A 19672-nucleotide genomic window follows, 5' to 3' on the forward strand; every position below is an offset into this window, starting at 1 on the left:
GGAGGTATGAGGCATGGGTTGAACTGCAACCTACAAGAATGAGGTTTCTTGGATTGCCCACACCATACGGGATGATTCGAACAAGTGGCGTGCAAGGCTGGCCGTTAACTACCTTAAGAATACGTTCAAGTCGAAATCATTGACTACAACTTCCGTGAACTGCGTGAAACACGGGTGCAAGCCGAAACTCTTCAAGAACCAAGTTAATCCAACCGAACCAAATAGCACAAATCACGCGAACCGAACCTGATCTTGCAACATCAAATTCAAAATTAAAAGACCCGCTTGCCAATCTAGAGGTTATAATAATGATCAGCGATGATGAAGCCGATGAGGCCAACAATAATGTCGACTCGGATTATGAACCCTCCATGGAAATTGAGACGGGGTCCGAAGCTTGATGCTTTTACTTTTAAGTGTTTTTCTTTACTGTTTGTTCTTTTAAGTTTCCCTAAAGCCTCGATAGTTACTTTCTCGAAGCCTTCATTTGTATCAAAGTCATTTATGGCTATGCTTAGTATTAAGTTGAGTTAAAGAAGTGTTTCATCCTTCTAATGTTGCTTCATTATTAAGTTTATATATGTGTTTGAAAAAATAACTTGAGCAAATCATGCTTAATTCCCAATTTGCTATGATATTTCCATTACCTTTGCAACTAATAATGACAGTTTATATGCACACACCCTTTTTTGTGTTCATGGTGATAAGCGTCGGCTATAAATTCAAGCGAGTATATGTGTTCATTTGCCTGTTTCTACCTTCTTTTGGTATTTACCCTATTCCTATTTATTCAGGATATGCTTGACGCAAGGCTGTGTCCTAATGTTCCCACATGCAATTCTCTTCTTAGTGCATTCCTTCGGGCACACCGGTTCCCTTATGCGTATGAAGTGCTTCAGAGTCTGCTGGTTTTAGGAACTGCAACCTTCTTCTGGACTTACAAGTTGCTTTTCACCGCTTTAAAGACATCAGAATTCATGGTGATATCATGTTTTGTTGTGAGCTCATAACAACCACTGGCCACGCAGCTCATGCATTTCTGGTGTCCATGCCAGCTGCCATACTATATGGTCAGAACGTGAAAGATCATTCAAGCAACCTCTTGGATCTAATGCACCCCTTCCAATTGTGACTTCAAGCTCACGAGGGGGCTCGCCTCCTTGACAAAGTACTCCAAACTGGGGATATATACATGCGTCTGTCATTGAAGGCTAAACCAAAAGACTATAAAGGTTATGGAACCCACACACCTTCAACAGCTGCAGATGAATGAAGTTATCATCGCAAAGACACCACGATATGCCAAGTCAACATTAAGAGGAGTCGCCAAAAAGTGTATCCTTTTCTTCGCAATAGTTAGGCGGGGATGAAATGAAACTGTGTTTTCTACTTAATGTGATTGATCTAAAAATTGGAGGAGTCACGATCATGGGTGATAGAGGGACTGGAAAATCAACCACAGTGCGGTCCTTAGTGGACTTACTTCATGAAATTAAGGTTGTTTAAGAAACTGGCCGATGATGGCGTCGTCCCCATAGACAAACTCATACCTAAGACCATCAATGAAGGTTAGGTTCAATTCTTTTCTCTTTATGAGTACATAATAAGGTCCACACAGACTACTATTAAGAAAAATATGAGCATACTACCAAAGTCTGCCGTTGTAGTGCTTTCGTGTTCTTCACAAGTCAAGAACACCGGGCCGATAGCAGATCTTTGAAATTCACAAGAGCACCTACAACTCAATCATGAAGAGTGATATTGATATCGAACAGATTTGTATGGGAACGAACTTTGTTCTTAGTGGTGGATCTACTATGTTCCTTGGCATTCTGATCTGAAGAGCGGGGAGATCATTGCACTTGCACCAAAGCATGACGATTAAAGTAGCTGCACCTCCTAAGTTAAATTATCGTGAATGGAGGCTAACAACTTTGCCAAATCGCGTGGCATCTATTGCTTCCAAGAGAGTACGACTGTACAACTCAAGCTTTTCAGAATTTTGAGGTAAGCATATGCATTTGTTAATTTTCTAATATGTGGTCCGGTGCATGCGGGCCGATCTTGTGAGAAGTTTACCTTCCGCAGAAATGGAATGACTACTATGGTCCTTTTGAAGTAGTTATTGTAGATGCAACTGACGTGGGTCTTTTCGACTTGATGTTGCAACCCCTAAGCCAGTTGATTTTACAGAATAAACAAAACAATGCCAAAGAAAAATAAATGATAGAGAGGAGGTATTTAAGAAAAAAACTCACGAAAAGAGCGACACGGAACACATTGTTGCAAAAGGTATGGTGGCTGCCATGCTGCTGGATGGATGAACTTGATGGATGAGTCCTGGGAGGGTTTAGATAATGATAGAATGTAAGTGAGTTTTAAAAATGATCAAATATGGACGTCACTGAAGTTGCTCTCCAAGTACTCGAAGCTTTTTGTACCAGTTTGGTCATATGGTGGTGCCCCTTGGTTCGTTGTAGAACTACCCAGCTTATCTTCAACGGAACCTTACACATTGTAGATGTCAACTGATTTCTTATTAACTTTCAGCTTAGAACGGATCTGACGTCAAGTGCTATTTGTCACTGCAACGATCCAGATACGGTTTGAGGAAAGTATCCGCATCATTTTCAACTGCTATGAATGTCACTTAAATTGATCTCCACGTCCCCGCAGCGTTTTTATCCATATTGGTCAGTTAGTGGCGGCACTTGGTTTGGCGCAGAAAATCCCATTTTAGCTCATGGGGGAGCTTCTAATTTAAAATGTCGACTGATTTCAGCAGATGTTTAGCATTAGAGGTCTTTTCCTAGAATTATCCGTACAAATGGAGCTTGGAGTGAGATGGATGGGCAAGGGAAGGGGGCTCAAACGAGGTTCATAAGTCCATAGACAACACTTGCTATGAGTTATTCTTCTTCGGCAGCGTCAACTTAAGAAACCTCTCCAGGTGTTAGACCTGAAAGCACTCTAACTTAGACGGCCTACCGGTCCGGTCAATCTTCTTAGTTGGGCTCAGCCCTTGCTTATGATGAATATGATGTTGGATTTGCCTTTTATAAAGCCTCACCAGTAGCTTATCGTTCTAAATAAGATCAAGGGACTTACGTGAAGATGAGAAGAAAGGGTTATTAAAAAGTACATTTCAGTCAATAGCTTTATCGGATTAATTTCAGGACTGTCTAAACTCCTAAGTATTATTTGTTTGTGTTACAGCCTTCACACTACCGTTCAAGTTCAATCCCGCAAGGTTCATACTGAACTTAAAATAGCAAGCTATGGGTGAAATTGATACAAAATCAATTGAATCGGTTCAGGATGCACTTTCTTTGTTTGGGCCGGACAAATGATCAAAGACAGCATAGGTCAAAAATCACTACTGAGGTACAATTTACAAAGTTTAATGTGAATTCATGGTTAACACTTGGTTGGACCTATATAATTAGACCATTAATGTGCTATTATTGTGGCTGGTTCCACCTTGATGTTGGTCTACCCAATATATTCAGATGTTGTTTAATGATTAATGATTTGAGCCAATTGATTTTCCTCATTTTTGGGGTCGGATGAGGTCTTAGAATCGGGGAGCTCCCCGCTCAATGACTTAGCCAACGGAGTAACTATATATGAATATCGTTATTTTAATTGAATAACTATATATGAAAATGTTAAAAGCTGCAATCGACTTCGATTATGGAGAAATGGGCGGGAGTTAGCTGGTTAAGAGAATCGGCCAGCAATTAGCTTAAGCTTCAATTAGTGATCTGCCTTTTCCAGCCCAAAACGGTTAGCCAATGTCGTATGATGTTGATGTAGTCAAAAGTATAATGGAAGAATTTGTATTGCAGGAACAAAACCTAAAGATTGATCCTCCGCTGAATGAAGAGATGCAGGTTATTAAAAGCTTAAAATTTATGCCAACTACTTCCAATCTTACAGTTGCCAACTTAGTTGACGGATATCTTGCTGAAATTGTAAGGGACCCAAATCTACCTCTGTCAATGTTTTTTGACCTTGCTGAGATGGTCTCGAGCTTCTCAAGGCCAGCTCATGACGGACTTTATCGTGCTATTCAACGCAAATTTTTTATTTCTCCTACTGAAAACTGCCTTCATATTAATTGGTGGTCAAGTGAAAGACTGTTAATTATTTCTCACCTTCCTCTATCTTTCTTGAAACTCCATCTGCAAGAAGTGGAGGTAAGAGACTGTTTCTAATCGTATTTGAACTCTGAAGAATGGGGAGCACATCACACAACACAACAGGAAAACCTATAAGATGCAAAGGTTAGACTTCTCTCTAACTCTTCACTCAAATTCAAGCCAGTACGGGTTCTTTCATAATTGAGTAATAATATGAGTTTATAAAAGTGCAGCTGCAATAGGTATAAAGGCAAGGGATCCTCTGTTTATAGAAGAGATTGAAGTAGCTCCACCTAAAGCTTATGAAGTTCGGATCAAAATACTTTGTACATCTCTTATACATAGTATCAAAATCTTTTAGAGCGTAGTATCAAAAAATGAACAGGAAAAATAGTCATATTAGTCCTTTACTTTTGGCTTTTACCTCTCATATACAACTGTAGCTTCTGACTTTTAATTAATCATTCAATCTTATTAATGTCCTCAATTCAAGTTATTTTGAGCCTATATGGTTTCGAGTTTCATTTAAATTCGTCCTTTACCATGTTTTTATGAGACAAAATTTTAGAATATCTACTTCTGTAGCTGATTCAATTTGACGCCAAAAGGCGTGCACATATGCTAGTATATATAAAGGAAAACCATTCACATATTACAAAAGGCCAAAATCTAACTACACCAACTCATATATATAAAGGAAACCATTCATATATTGTTCCAGTTTCAGTTTTGAACTGAAAATTGTTAAAGACTCCATTACCTGTTCAAATAGATTAATTATTTACCGATGTTGAATACACATTTAAGCCACTAATGGGTATACTCCTATATAATAATCTTGTTAAAGTTTCCAATCCCAAGTACCAAATATCAGTCAAAGATACCAATTGTAAAACAGAAATAAACATGATACCAATTACAAAACAGAAAGTGTCAGAAACAATACCTGACTGGACTCACTGGTTGGAGGATTACATCCCCATAGACTTCCACTATTTTCTTCAATTAAACGAACATTTCCTTTAAGATCTAAACTCTCATTTCTGCTTAAGCAAGGAAGTAAATGGCAATTGTTGCTGTATAAACCCATTAACATCCATTCCTCCGTTCACCCCATTTTCCAAATCAACAGAGAAGCTTCGGAGCTACTTACAGCAAAAAAAATAGACCTCCTATCTCTAATGTTTTTCTTGAATCGCTACACCCATGAATCTTTGTTTAGTTTAATAATTCTTGTTCACTATGTATATAGCAATTGCGTCAGACCACCGAACTGAAAATTATAAATCAATCAATCACACCACATCAAATAAAAACATATAGGCGGACGAAGAAGGAGACCGCATAGAGAGAGAAAGGGTTTATTTCATAAATCAAATTCAATAAGCTTCCACAATCAAAATCACCAAATAGCAGTTATACACAATCCCGTTAACAAACTGACAACTCTTGAGCAGATTAATATGATAGAAATAGAGATGGAGAGGAGAGAAAGCTTGAGCAGAGAGACAAACCCTAGAGACGAAAAGAGGAAAAACCGAGAAGTGTAGAGAAATTTCTGGTAAGAGCGAAATGACAAAACTGCCATCATTTGTTAGGTGAGAAATGACAAAAATGCCCCTGTGACGTACATGAAAACCACTATTCATCAACCCCCATATTTTTCTAATATAGGGTTTGTGCAGTAAGATTTCTGAATGGATTCAGTATCAGAAGCATTATGCTCAGACATGAAGTGATATTTTGTTTAAGCGAGAAAATAAATTCACTGCAACATCTCAAATTGTTATCTCTATAATGACCACACCTTAGACATAATAGACATTCTAGCAATAGTGGTAACCACTAACCAGGGTTTGCTATTCAAGATCAAGGGGGCAGGGGTGTTTAACTGACGAAGAATGGAAAGTGGTTAATTGCGGAAAAGCTGAAAGGTGGTGGGCATGTGTGATATCTTTAGGGGGATATCGGAAGGTCGTGTAGATCAATGGGTGAAGATGAAGGTTATCTCTGACAGTTTGGTTTTGGCCACGTATGCACATATGCACACCCCAATCCAATTGATTCTATTTTGTAATTTGAAAGTGTTGTGTCTACAAACGCTCTAGATGCGCTGTAGACATTGGGAATTTCCAGAGTTTGGTGCTTTTAACGTCTTTGGCTCCCACTCCGCTCCCTCGCCTCACACTTTACACTTTGGTTGCTCTTGGCTCCGACACCACATGTAAGCAACTGACTATTATTCCTTTAATGAATAGTCACTCACTTTACCATGATCCTAACATAGAGTTTGTGCCTTGTAAATATACATCCAAGTTTAGTGCACGGGATGTGAATTGCGAGTCCAAGATAATGAGACTCCTCCTGTGGTTGCAATTCAGATAGCCATGCAAAGAACTTCAGATTAGTCACTAAATCCTCTCGTGGCATTGCCGTACCAAAGTTCTAAGTTGGGCTTGAGAATCTTAGGGCCCAAATTGGGTCGGGCTTGGATTATAGATATTGGAACTTGGGCTGGGCTGCAAATCAAAATCATATTAGTCGCTCAATTTTAGAAAGATAATACAATGGAAAATCCGAGATGAATGAAAAAAAATCCCATAAGACAAATGGCATTAACATACTCTACTAGCTCGGTGATCAATCCCAACACATTTCAAACCTTCCCCAAACATCCATCACCTCTTTCCTTCCAAACCCAACTTCCCACTCACACCATTTCTCTCAAGCACACTTACAGTTACAGACACTTTTCACTAAAACCCAAAGCCACTTTAGACCAAGAAGTTGTCCAAGAAGAACCAGAGACTAGTAAGGTGAGTCCTCAGTAATGTTCTTGTTGAACTTTTTTAATATTTGTAGCTGTTGAATATAGTGAAGTTGGCTTGTGTCAGGTTGATGTGGAAGAGAGTGTGAAAGTGCTAAAAAATGCAGCTAAGACAAGAAAAGTTCCTGCAGAGGAAGTTCTTGCTGCTTTGGGTGTGATCAAGAAGGTGAAAATTGACCCTTCGGGGTTTCTTGAAACACTTTGTGGAACTGAATCTCCTGGACGGACATGGATGCTTATCTTTACTACTCAGGTTTACTTGCCTATGACACTTTTGAGTTGATTACTAAATTTTAATCTTATGTTTAACTAATGTTTGAAACTGAGTGCACTCATGAAATCCAGTTGAAATGTTGAATTAGGAATGCTAACCAAATTATTTAAGTACTTTGTATATCTACCAAGGTGAAAAATTGGCTTAGCTGATTTGTGGATATTTTGTAGGATGGACTAAAGCGTGGTAGCTATTTCCCAATAACTGCGATTCAACGATTCGATGCAGCTGTAAGCATTTATTTTTTGTGAAGAAGGTTATAAATGCAGTTTGTTATTGTTGCTAAGAAATTTGTTCTTGCTGTTTAGTTGGTTATATTTTATGATGCTATTCTATTATATAAGTGAATGTTTTTCAATTAGGGGGCGTCATATTGATTATTGATTCACTACATTGTCAATTTATAGATTTTGTCTTGAGAATTATGTCTTCTATTGTCTTCCTCTGAATTGTATGGAAGATAGTTGTAACAATAGAGTTGCCTGAAGTTATCGTTTAAACTTTAAAGTATGTTAAGTTCAAGTGTATACAGATAATCAACTTTCGGGGAAAGCTATTAAAGCAACAGGGAAATGAATTGCACACATATCAGTTATCACCTAACTAAAATACACTTTGGTCTACTTCTTGGATTCCAAGGACAAAAAATGTCTTTAGTAGAACAAAGAGGAGGGCTTGAGGTTGTCTATAGTCTATACTCTGATGAGAGAATCTCCACACCTGGCCTCCTGAAGCTACTGTTGCAACATCTATTATTGTTGAAACCCTTATACCAGTGTAGGTAATTTGCCACACCCTCCTGAAGCTACAGTTGCAACATCTACTTTGTTGTTGAAACCCTTATACCTGGTGTAGGCAATTTGCTTAGTTTATATACAGCAGTTTGCTGCAATTGTAACTTCTGGTGTTTATGACCCTTTCTTTGGATTAACAGGGAATGAGGAATGAGAATGGAGTGTATCTAGGTCCCTTTGGATGCTTGACATTTGAAGGAAAGTTTTCATGGAAAAATAGAATATTGGCATTCAGATACGAGTCTATTCGCATAAAGGTTGGGCCGTTTGGTCCGCTCCAGATAAGCTTGGGACAGAGCCAAGATAGTGAACCAAGTACCAAGGACCCCTTCTTCATCTGGTTTTACATTGACGAAGAAATAGCTATCGCCCAAGGCAAAGGTGGAGGAACAGCATTCTGGTGTCGTTGTCGCCGTGCTACATAGTTATCTTCAGTCATTGAATTGAGTTTTATACACAGTATTTCCAATGTATATTCGTAATATTACGTGTACTTCTCAGACCTCATACATTTGTATACACAGCATCCACGTTGAAGAACTTGAACAATTAGTGTACTTTCTTACTCTTCTACAGGTAAACAATATAATGCTCCTCAAAGAATTTAGTAGTAGCAATCCTTTTTGTGCACCAATCCTCTGTAAACCAGACTTCTTACTTCCTCTAGTTTCCTAAATTGATAGCCAGCTGCAAATTCATCACTCTTTGTACAGCGCAATCAATGTCACACCTGTCTTATTTTTAATGTCAAACTACCTAAAGTTGGAATAATTAGTGATGGATATTTTGTTTGTGGAAATAATACGATACTACTAGTATACTGCGTGGCAGTGGGGAGTGAGCGGAGCTGCGGCGGAGGGAGAGAGTTGGGTGATGCGGGGGGAGAGAGAGAGGTGGGAGAAGGAAAAAGGTATTTGGGAGAAATAAGAGAGAAAATGAGGACAGACAGACAGAAACCAACCAAGTTGGTTTTTGTCTCGCATAGCCCCTTCTCCCAAAATCGTTAGCTTCGCTCACTCGATTACGTATTCAATTTGGATTTCTAGATTCTCACCACGTTCTCCACCGTTTACGCAGCTACTTGTTGGTTCTCGTTTTTAAACAAGACAAAAGTGTTAGGTGAGCCGCCGTAGTTCTCCATTTCCATGTGAATGAAGACGACTTCAGTCAGAGTTATATGATTAAATATTGATGAAGACGACTTCAGTCAGAGTTATATGATTAAATATTGTGATCAGATGACTAAGTAAGGATAAAAATATATAGAAGAGATCAACAGGCCCAGGAGAGAGAGAGAATGGAAGAGGGGTTGTTGTTGAAGGAGAGGGAAGAGGAGAGAAATGTGTTAACATGGGATGTAGTGAAAGAGGAAGTGAAGAAGATTGGTTATCTAGCAGGACCGATGGTTGCAGTTACCTTATCTCAGTTCTTGTTGCAACTTATTTCCATGATGATGGTTGGACATCTGGGCGAACTCGCACTTTCTAGTGCTGCTATTGCTACCTCTCTTACCAGTGTTACTGGTTTCAGCTTTCTTGTAAGTTCATCTTTCTCAATTTTGACTTTCTTCGTATTAAAAACTCTTCATATATTCATCATTGTTCTCAAATATACTAAACTCAAAAAGAATATAAGTACGCATTGATGATTGTCTCAGTTGGCGAATCACTGGTTCCACCATTAAGATCTCTATCAAAGTAGCTGCAAATCCGCAACTTTTAGTCGTGTAGTTTTGAAATGACCAAAGTGTACCGTTGAATGTATTTGCAGTTTCTATGATATAATGTTGGTGGTGGAACCATAGCCCTTACTAAATTTTCTAACTGGAAGAGCAGAATTTGGTCACTTTTGCAGAGTAACCCAGCATTGTGATACAGACATAAATTTCTATAGTGATTTGATTCACCAACATTCATACATTCACCCCCATGGGAAAAGTTTGAAAAATGCATAATAATTGGCCAAGTTTGCGTCCTGAGGAATATGTTTGAGTTGTGCATAAGTGACTGAATGTTTTGAATGTCAAGTAGCTAGGAATGGCAGGTGCACTAGAGACACTATGCGGTCAAGCTTATGGAGCGCAGCAATACCAAAAGCTTGGGAATTATATGTACAGCGCTGCAATCTGTCTTATATTGCTTTGTATCCCTTTGTCTATTATTTGGGTGAACATGGGGAAGTTACTTACTTTCATAGGCCAAGACCCTCTAATTTCACTTGAAGCTGGCAAATATGCGGCGTGGTTGATTCCTGCATTATTTGCTTATGCAACTCTTCAATCACAAATGAGATACTTACAGTCTCAAAGTTTGATCCTTCCAATGCTTTTAAGCTCCTTTGCAGCACTCTGCATCCATATTCCTGTATGTTGGTTCTTAGTATATAAGTCAGCATTGAGAACAGTTGGAGCTGCACTATCAATTGGTATAGCATATTGGTTGAACGTTATCATCTTGGCATTGTACATCAAGTACTCCTCATCCTGTGAGAAGACACGTGTATCTCTGTCAAAGGATGCACTCAAAGGTATCGGCGAGTTCTTACGCCTTGCAGTGCCTTCGACTATAATGGTCTGGTAAATTTCAGTTACTGCTATTTTCTTTTTCCCAATTTTTATGAACTAGCTTTATACATGTAACCTATCCACGAGCTTTATCTATTCCTAAACCCCTATTGTTTTCTTGTGGCAGTCTGGAGTGGTGGTCGTTTGAGTTGCTAATCTTGATGTCTGGTCTTCTACCAAATCCACAGGTCGAAACTTCGGTGTTGTCTGTATGGTAATTAAATTTCGTGCTGCTTTTATATTTGCAATTTGATATATACTGAGGATACCTGCGCATAGGCTTAAGCAGAGAGTTTGGATTAGTTGGTTGTAATAACAGGACTAGTTCTGGTTTTTCACTGCATGAAACACCATGTGCCCACACTCCCTTTCGACTGGGAGTCCTCTGGTAATGTGGGGCTCCAGGCTAAAGGGACATGGCGTTTCATCCAGTAGATAACCTGCTGATCTCAACTGATAATTAACTGTCTCCAGCTGACCTTTTTTTTTTAATTTTTTTTTTCTCTCTCTCTCTCTCTCAACAGCTTGACGACCATTTCATTTCTTTACGCCATACCATTTGGAGTTGGAGCTGCTGCAAGGTTGGTTCTACACTAGCTTCCTTCTGCAAAAATTCATCTTTTTCGAAGTACAGTCTTGCATTTGTTAATTGTTTTTACATGCAGTTTTTCACCTGTTATTAGAAATTGCTTTCTATACTATGTAGTACTCGAGTTGCAAATGAATTGGGAGCTGGGAAACCAAAGGCAGCTCGTGTGGCGGTATTCGTTGTAATGCTCCTTGCAGCAACAGAGACTACAATTGTTAGTTCATCTCTTTTCTTGAGTCGCCACATTTTGGGATACGCGTACAGTAATGAGAAGGAGGTGGCAGATTATGTCACAGCAATGGTTCCTTTAATTTGTATCTCAGTTATTTTGGACAGCCTACAAGGAACGCTTTCAGGTTAGATACAAGTCGCAGAGGTCAGTGCTTGACCATCTTTTCTTCTCCCAAGAAAGTTTTGACGGGGTCTATGTAATGTTCAGGTATTGCTAGAGGAACTGGCTGGCAGCATCTGGGTGCCTATGTCAACCTTGGAGCATTTTATCTTGTGGGGATCCCCATAGCTGTTTTGTTGAGTTTCCGTCAACATTTAGGAGGAAGGGGACTGTGGATTGGAATACTGATGGGGTCTGTTGTACAAGTAACTCTGCTCTCATTGATAACAGGTCTTACAAATTGGCAACAACAGGTCTGTAACACATCCTTGTAGTTGTGATACTAAATGAATTTGACCTTTAAACTGGTACCTTTATACGGTGATAGTTGTCTGTTTTAATTGCAAGTCTAGAAAAATACTTAAATGTTGAACTTCAGTCCTGATTGAGTGCTTGTTTGAGATTTTGAATACAACTTAGGGAGGTATTTTCTTACTTAATTTAGATAAGAGATGAAAGATTAAGGATTGTTTAACTTATCTACTTATCTGGAATTAAATTTTTAACAAGTTGAGCAAGTTTCAAAACTTTGGATCAGTACAAGCTACCCGATGTTATCTACCTGACTACCATACGTACAGACTCTACTGTCGAAAAGGAACAATTGAAGCTTTCTCCTATTAAGGGGCATTGAAAGCACATTTGATCTTTACTTGGAATGTCCTCATTCTCGAAGTAAGGTGTTAGTGCCCTAGAAAAAAATTGCTCGAGTATTTTTGTTTGGTTGGTAAGTAAATAAAAATGTCAAACACAGTAATAATCGAAGATTTTTCCCATGCTCCATTCAAAATCTCATATTTTTTTGTGTATTTCGTGCTGCTGCTGTTGTTGTTCATCTCCTTCTTTGATCAGTGACCTATCAGTGTTAGAAATCCTCCACCAAAGTTACATTTATAGAAGTAGGCCTAGATATGCCCCATTTCTTCTTTTCCTCCTCATCCTCACACAGCTTTGATCATCGTTTAACAATTGAGCTTGTTTTTCTCTTTTTCTTTTTGTCACTCTTGCAGGCAATGAAAGCAAAAGAGAGGATATCTGGGGGTATACTTTCAAAAGAGAATGAAGAAGAGGAATGATGGTACCGAAAAACTATGATTAGTAGCGTATAACAGTTTTTACAGCTGCTCTAGAAATGTATATTAGCTTGTTACAATCCCATTTACAAATCCTTCTTATGTATTCAAGTGGGGAGAATTTTGGTGAACATTATCTTGCACCTGCCTGGATAGCAAGAGCTGAGAGTCATAGGCAATATTCTGAAAGTTATCTATGCTACAAGTGACAATAAGACAACGTTGTCAAACGGCAATAGTCAAGAATCAAGACCAGGGATATTTAACTAGTAGTGATGTTCAGAGACAAATTGAGCATGTATAGCTCAAAGTGACACCCCTGTTTTGATATATGTGGGAACTCCAAATAATTAAGGAATCAATTTTGAATTTAATTTAGCGTTCCAAAGTGGCACCATGTGAATTTAGAAAAGAAGGTATAACTCTTATTGCAAGTTGCAACACAATTCTAATGGGAGTTACTCTTATTCTCCATTGCCATAAATTTTACTTTCAAAAATGCCAAGTGAGGGGATATGCGTCAAGGTGGCAGCCTCACGTACAAACAGAAACTAGGCAGTAACGGTGCCGTCACCTTAGGGTGTGTTTGATAGGAATTGTGGCAAAAGCAAATTTTGTCAGCATTTGCCGGTGGTAAATTTCTCATGGCTAATAAAGTGGACAAATGCAAATAATTCATGACAAATCTGGATTTGCCATTGTTTGACAACTCCACAACAAATGAATTTACCACCATTTGAAACCACTTGTTACTGTTTGATTGTCAAAAATTTGTCGCGGCAAATTATTTTTAATAATTTTAGCTAAAATTAAACCTATATAAAATTACGTTTTCAATTTCCTGAACCGCCCAGAGATCAGACTATCACCTAGCCTTTGCATACAAGGGACAACCTACTCCATGATTCTCTCCACAAAACCTTGGAGTTAACCAATAGGCAATAACTCATATTAGACGCTCAAATCAAGTTTCAACAAAGGTTGCCAAAATCTGATGGGGAACGTCGTACTTATGTCACATGGTTAAGTGTTAAGTGTCCCAATTTCTTGCTAGCCTAACCAATTCACTCACATGAGGGGGGAGACTAAACGGAGAGAATTTCTGGTGGGTTTCTTTACTGAACAGAGGCTTTCTTTCACTCATGTTAAAAATGTTCTTCAAACCAGATGGTGAACAAAAGGGGCTTTTGATATATATAACTGCAAATAAGGAGTTGTTCTTTATCAAGTTTGCGAATAGTGAGGACCGCCAAGTTGTACGTACTAGAAGAAGCACCAGTTTTTATTAAACTAAAACACTACAAAGAGCAATGTACTATTTGTAGTTTACCAATTGGAATAATGTATTATTTTATTATCTCAATTTGAGCAATTGACACAACTACTCTAATTCAGGCCAAATTAGACTGTCGGAGTGATGACATGTCAGGTGAAAAAAAACCCTAAATTGAAATTGACAAGAAATTCAAGATCACTTCAACATCAATTGAAGTAAGTTTATTCTAAATCTTAAGTTGGGAGGAATAAATAATGAGTGAAAACAACAATTTTTTAGCTTTTCTCAACTATCTTTTTCTTCTATTTCTAATGAGTATGGAAGACTAGTGTTTAAAGAGAGAAAAACATTGAAAACATGAAGTTGTAGGATTAAAACATAAAGAATGAAGAGTAAATGTGGCGACTTTATCACCAAGTCATACTCATTGATAACTTTAATGAGTGCAACTGGTGTTCTTTAATATTGAAATGACAAGAAGTGTAGAGACAAACAATCACACTCATTGATAACTTTAATGAGTGCAACTAGTGTTCTTTAATATTGAAATGACAAGAAGTGTAGAGACAAATAGATTGAAATGAAAAGATTGGAACAACAAGTTGAAAACAAGGATTGAAACAAGTATTGAAATGAAATGAAAACAATAACATAAAACAAGAAAACAAGAAAACAAAATAGATTGAAATAAAGAAATAACAATACAAAAAAATAAAATGCAATAAATGTAAATCTACCTAGGAAAGCATGATAAAATTTATCTCAATTTTTGGGTTGTCAAACCAAAAATTGGATAATATTTTCTCTCATTATTTTTTGTTTTTATACTCCTACTTTTACAATAACTGATTTGTCATCTCTTTCTACAATCAAGACACCTCACTATGTTGTTTTTTACTTTTTTTTTTATGCTTTTGCTTTTGTTTTTTCTCTATCTTCTTTATCTTCTTGAGCAAGCTAGGTTTTGAGCTAGTCTTTTTTTGTGACAATACCATCTTTTTCCAGTCTTCGTTCTGAGTTAAGGATATGACTTTCAGTCTTATGGGTTTGAGTAATTGACATTTGACTTTGACTTTTTTAACACTTTTTTCGTAGCAGCTTGAGTCTTCATAAATAGCGTTAATAAAGTTAACTTTGGCGCTAAAATGCATATTTTATGATAAGTGGTGTGAAATAACTTGTAACCTGCAAAAGACAGTAAAAGCTATGAGTTGTCTGTTTATTATGCGTAAGAAGAGTTGTAATGCAGTAATGTAAATATAATAAAACACACATTTGGGAGCTGATCAATATATTGGCAGAATCAAATATCTAGTAGGTTGTTTCTATAAATAACAATGACATGCTTCAATTAAGATGCATAAACAAAGTCAATCTCAGTAGTTGGGAGTTCTCAAAGCCTTCAAAATTCCATTAGATAATTAAAACTGAAACAGAACTTTTCATTTACATAATAATTTTCAACTAAAATTTCCAATAACAAGGTAGTTAGGAAGAATCATGTATTATGTACAACACTATAATGCTTATACTTCACGACAAACCAACAGTTCCATTCTTGATCAAACACTTGAGCAGTTCAAAGGCATTGTCTCCAAGGCAACACAAAGCCACAAACTGACACATAAACTGATAAAATTCAAGGACTAATCAAAATACATAAAAGTGTCTTAACACAAGACAAGTGAAACTACATCAGTCATGCCACCAAAATATCAAAATATATTTAAAACCATTGGAATACCATCATATCAAATACAACATAAAAATCTCAAGGTAAAAAACATATACCATCCAAAGATACAGTCTCAGGATTATTAGGATTAAAGTTTCCACCTCCATTTGCACTCTCCTTCCCATATATGAAGTCCAACTTCTCATAAGGTTGAAGCCACTTTGTCCTGTAACTCGATGCTGCTAGATGGGCCTACAATGTAGTCAACAAATAAGATAAAAACTTCTTATGGATGTTACTAGCCTTTGCTAAAGGCATATTGCTTTGCCCGCCTCTCGACTGCTGCGAAGCAGCCAACAATGAGGCTATTGTAGGCCTCTCCCAAGCTGTTGTAGGCCTTTGTCAGGTTGCTACAGGCCACTATAGGCCTCTCCCAGGCTGTTGTAGGTCTTTGCCAGGCCACTATATGTCACTAACAAGCTAGACTAATAACATGCAAGTATTCACTTGCACACTATCTATTTCTATGATAATATAATTAAATCACTAAAACTATCATAAATCATAGTAGCATGCTTCTAGGTTGAGATAACTTACCTGAATGTACCTCTCCCATATATCGTCATATGTAATGATGTACTTGTTGTGATGGTTAAAGGAGAAGCCACTCTGCCTGATCAACTCTGCAGCAACAACATAGGCAAGTCTCAAGGTTCTCAACCTAGAGCGCACATTAGACCCTATCATTTTTTGTATTCCAGAATTAGTTACTGCATTTGCAATATGATCCAGAGTCTCCTTCTCGGAAACATTAGAATTTTGAGAACTCCTCCCCATACTAGAAATAATATCATATAAAGTTCTAACAAGAATGTTGTCCATTCCATCATTCCAATGGATTTGGTGCTTTCCTTGAGAACTTCCCACATTAGTAATTGGAATTGGTGGCCGAAGGGGATGATGTGGCATTTCTTTTTGCATTCTGTTTTTGTATGGGTCTTTCAGAGTCCATATTCTAAAACGGGATGCAACATTACATGAGAAAGTAGAAAACATATATACATAACGTAACATATTTCATAAGCAAGCTTAATAGAAACAACCAATGAGAACAACAATCTTTCATTCTCTCCATAAATATAACCAAGTTTGATACAATAAACTCATGAGAGCAACAAATCCTTCATTTCAAACATCAAAATAAACAAGTTTAATACAACCAACCCACCAAAATAACAAAACAAAACAGCAAACTAGAACAATAATGCACAACAATAACTAGACTTGTTCATTTCTACGTTCCCACATATCCTCTATGAACTCATCTCTCCATGTTGTCCAATCCGCATTTGGAGTAAGGGTTATCCCCACATCAACACCTACTTCTCCATTAGCTTCCTCTATATATATCAACTTCACCTTCCTCTAGCACATCATCTATATCATCCCATAAAAAATTATGCAAACCACAACATGCACATATTATTTTTGCTTGCGACTCAACATCATGGTATGACATATCTCTAAGATAAGTAAATCTTTTCTTCAACAGACCAATGGTTCTTTCAACAACATTACGCAAAGATGAATGCCGAAAGTTGTACATTTCTTTTGCAGTTTGGGGCCCATTATCTTGGTCATTAAGATGATACCTCACAGAGCGATATGATGTAAGGAATTGGGGAACTAGCGGAAACCAGCATCGGCAAGGTAATACTTACCTATGTGCCCTAGAAAGAATAATTAGATAGTATTAAAATTATATAAGTCATAAACTATTGGGCTTGGAATGCACGGAAACATACCTTGTGGTACAATTAATCTATTTCTTGGTCGACTGATTGCACATCTAAACAGACGACCATCATGGGCAGAACCTTCCCATCCAGCAAGTACGTACGTGAATTTCATGTCAAACGTACAAGCCACTAAAACATTTTGAGTAACCTGACCCTTTCGATTGCGATACCTAACTTGATCATGAAGTGAGATATAAGCTTGAAAGTGTGTGCCATCAATTGCACCCACATCATCTTAAATAAGCAATCTATAATTAGTAAGAGGGCTAACTAGTACAATTAATTTGCATATACATAATACCCCACCAACCTGGAAGAAATGGTGTCACCCTTTTGGTTCTCTACCACAATCGTCAGGAGAATTTTTAGTGGTAGCTGGTCTAACTACATCTCTATGTAGCCTAAGCAACACGATTAAGACGAGATGAAAGTATCGGTTAACTATTTCAGTAGATCTAAAGAATTGAAGTTCAAAATTTCGATTCCATTGATCTTGCCCAACTGTGTGTAGGAATATTGCTACTTGTTCCTCAACTATAACAAACCGACTATCAACCAAACCATATGCTCGCAATTGAGTGCACAGACGTTCAAATGTTGATCTCCTCATCCTTAACTGGTCGTGACATATACATCAGAGCATTCCCAATGCAGATGAATATCAAGGGAATATATGTGACAATATTCACCTCTAAATGGTTAAAAACCTTTGCCCAATGCAAATGTGAATATCAAGGTGACTATTTTCCCAAGTCAAAACGAGAGTAAAACCTTCAACCAAGATAGTAGCTGAGTTGGGAACTTCGGATGGGATGTTTTATTCCGTCTCGTGTGTATTTTAAAAAAAAATCGGTTTTTTTTTTTCCGGATGGAATGTTTCATTCCGTCTCGCGTGTTTTTTCGACTTTTTTCGGTTTTTTAAACTTGAGGACGGGGATGTTTCATTCCGATAAAGCGTTTTCAATTTTTACATTCAGACAGAATCAAACATCCCATCCGAGAATAATAGTCACATTTGCATTGGGCAACCTTACCTTGCTTTTCACCAAAACGGTGGAAAAGAGGGGAAATAGAGCTGACGTGGAGGTGAATAAGAGTGGCTTGCATTGGGAATGCTCTCAACTTTGCCTAAACATTCTCATGAAGACAATGTTTTTTTGAGCATCCCAATTTACACTAGGGGCCCTAGGGATAAATCTTCTTCTTCTTTGCCTATTTCTTCTATACCATTGATACCACATCATGACTTGCATGATCATTAGGATCATGGTATAGTAACCACAACTAACCTATATGCTCTCCCTCGGTTGGCATTCTACAAAAACTTATACAACAATAATCGAATCAGCATAAAATAATATTGAGAGAAATTAATAAACAAACACAAACATAGCCTAAAAAAATATGAGAACATAATCAATTATATGACTGAATCAATTAAACTTTTTTTTTCTTTAAATTCTGAATCAATTAAACTATATCAAATACTTCACTTGTATCACATTAATGATAACACAAAATACTATGTTGTCCCCATTAATAGTACGTTACTCATAACACTCAAGACATATTGATAGCAACACCAAATAATCAAGAAAGTACCACTTGTATATACTCCAAAAAAAAATAAATAAATAAATAAAAATTGATAAGTTACATATACTAATTGATAAGGCATTAGCACTATAGTACATATACTAATGGTTTTGATAAGTTCCATAGCACTATAAGGACCAAAATTGAACCATGTGTATATGGTGGAGCTTACTAGTCGTATGTCACTTAAGCTTACTTAAAATTGAACCATAGAAAGTCTTTTGCATGTGAGAATGTGAGATATGCTATCTAGTTCTACATATAAAGTCCTCGTTCATTCTCATTTCTACCATATAGTGTTTGAGAAAAACTCCCTATATTGTTTGAGCATTTGGTCCGATAGTGTTTCTCTTTTTTTTCATGGGCTTCGATCTATAATGCATGACAGGTTGTGTTCCAAACTTCTAAGAGAAAATGACCAAAGAATATATTGAACTTTGCACTTAGTTTCAAAACAGACAATGTACTTTTTTTTTTTATTCAAATAAACATTGTACTTCCAAAAAGTTTCAATTTAGATAAGCCATTCAATTAATTGGATGTCCAACTTTACGCAGCCCTTAAAATTTTCCCCAAATCTAATTTGACTATGTGGCATTAGTCTCAACCTTGAGGTGGCATCCACATAACATTTCAACTGTCATAACATAGTGTATGATTTCCGCCAGTAAAT

The 19672-nt window shown here is 37.3% G+C and overlaps 3 protein-coding genes across 3 annotated transcripts; 2 read left to right on the forward strand and 1 right to left on the reverse strand.

The window, feature by feature from the left end:
* Nucleotides 1–6692: 6692 nt before the first annotated feature.
* Nucleotides 6693–8577, forward strand: LOC147473297 (uncharacterized). Its single transcript, XM_086587624.1, has 4 exons — nucleotides 6693–6958; nucleotides 7037–7222; nucleotides 7414–7473; nucleotides 8178–8577. Exons 1-4 carry the CDS (start codon nucleotides 6728–6730, stop codon nucleotides 8460–8462), a joined length of 762 nt encoding a protein of 253 aa, XP_086443750.1. The 5' UTR covers nucleotides 6693–6727; the 3' UTR covers nucleotides 8463–8577.
* A 262-nt stretch (nucleotides 8578–8839) lies between these two features.
* On the forward strand, nucleotides 8840–13027 carry LOC147473298 (protein DETOXIFICATION 14-like). Its single transcript, XM_086587623.1, has 7 exons — nucleotides 8840–9574; nucleotides 10068–10612; nucleotides 10728–10814; nucleotides 11125–11181; nucleotides 11307–11545; nucleotides 11629–11834; nucleotides 12591–13027. The coding sequence occupies exons 1-7, from the start codon at nucleotides 9335–9337 to the stop codon at nucleotides 12654–12656; spliced, it is 1440 nt and encodes a 479-aa protein (XP_086443749.1). The 5' UTR covers nucleotides 8840–9334; the 3' UTR covers nucleotides 12657–13027.
* Nucleotides 13028–15462: 2435 nt separating this feature from the next.
* On the reverse strand, nucleotides 15463–16573 carry LOC147473299 (uncharacterized). The gene is made up of 3 exons (XM_086587625.1): nucleotides 16202–16573; nucleotides 15721–15856; nucleotides 15463–15575 (listed from the first exon to the last, which is right to left on the reverse strand). Exons 1-3 carry the CDS (start codon nucleotides 16571–16573, stop codon nucleotides 15463–15465), a joined length of 621 nt encoding a protein of 206 aa, XP_086443751.1.
* Nucleotides 16574–19672: the final 3099 nt, after the last annotated feature.

This window comes from Coptis chinensis, unplaced genomic scaffold, assembly GCF_015680905.1.
Source record: "Coptis chinensis isolate HL-2020 unplaced genomic scaffold, ASM1568090v1 utg2803_pilon_pilon, whole genome shotgun sequence".
In the NCBI taxonomy this organism is placed as follows: domain Eukaryota; kingdom Viridiplantae; phylum Streptophyta; class Magnoliopsida; order Ranunculales; family Ranunculaceae; genus Coptis; species Coptis chinensis.

Bases quoted from the DNA above. Each gene is read 5' to 3' on its own strand.
- LOC147473297 (XM_086587624.1), top strand. From the start codon at position 6,728: ATGAAAAAAAATCCCATAAGACAAATGGCATTAACATACTCTACTAGC. The intron at 6,959-7,036 runs GTGAGTCCTCAG...GGCTTGTGTCAG, and splicing joins AAGAACCAGAGACTAGTAAG to GTTGATGTGGAAGAGAGTGT. The intron at 7,474-8,177 runs GTAAGCATTTAT...TTGGATTAACAG, and splicing joins TTCAACGATTCGATGCAGCT to GGAATGAGGAATGAGAATGG.
- LOC147473298 (XM_086587623.1), top strand. From the start codon at position 9,335: ATGGAAGAGGGGTTGTTGTTGAAGGAGAGGGAAGAGGAGAGAAATGTG. The intron at 10,815-11,124 runs GTAATTAAATTT...CTCTCTCAACAG, and splicing joins ACTTCGGTGTTGTCTGTATG to CTTGACGACCATTTCATTTC. The intron at 11,182-11,306 runs GTTGGTTCTACA...TATACTATGTAG, and splicing joins GGAGTTGGAGCTGCTGCAAG to TACTCGAGTTGCAAATGAAT.
- LOC147473299 (XM_086587625.1), bottom strand. From the start codon at position 16,573: ATGCCACATCATCCCCTTCGGCCACCAATTCCAATTACTAATGTGGGA. The intron at 15,857-16,201 runs GTAAGTTATCTC...ACTACATTGTAG, and splicing joins TATGGGAGAGGTACATTCAG to GCCCATCTAGCAGCATCGAG. The intron at 15,576-15,720 runs GTATATGTTTTT...TATTTTGATTAG, and splicing joins TGAGACTGTATCTTTGGATG to TCCTTGAATTTTATCAGTTT.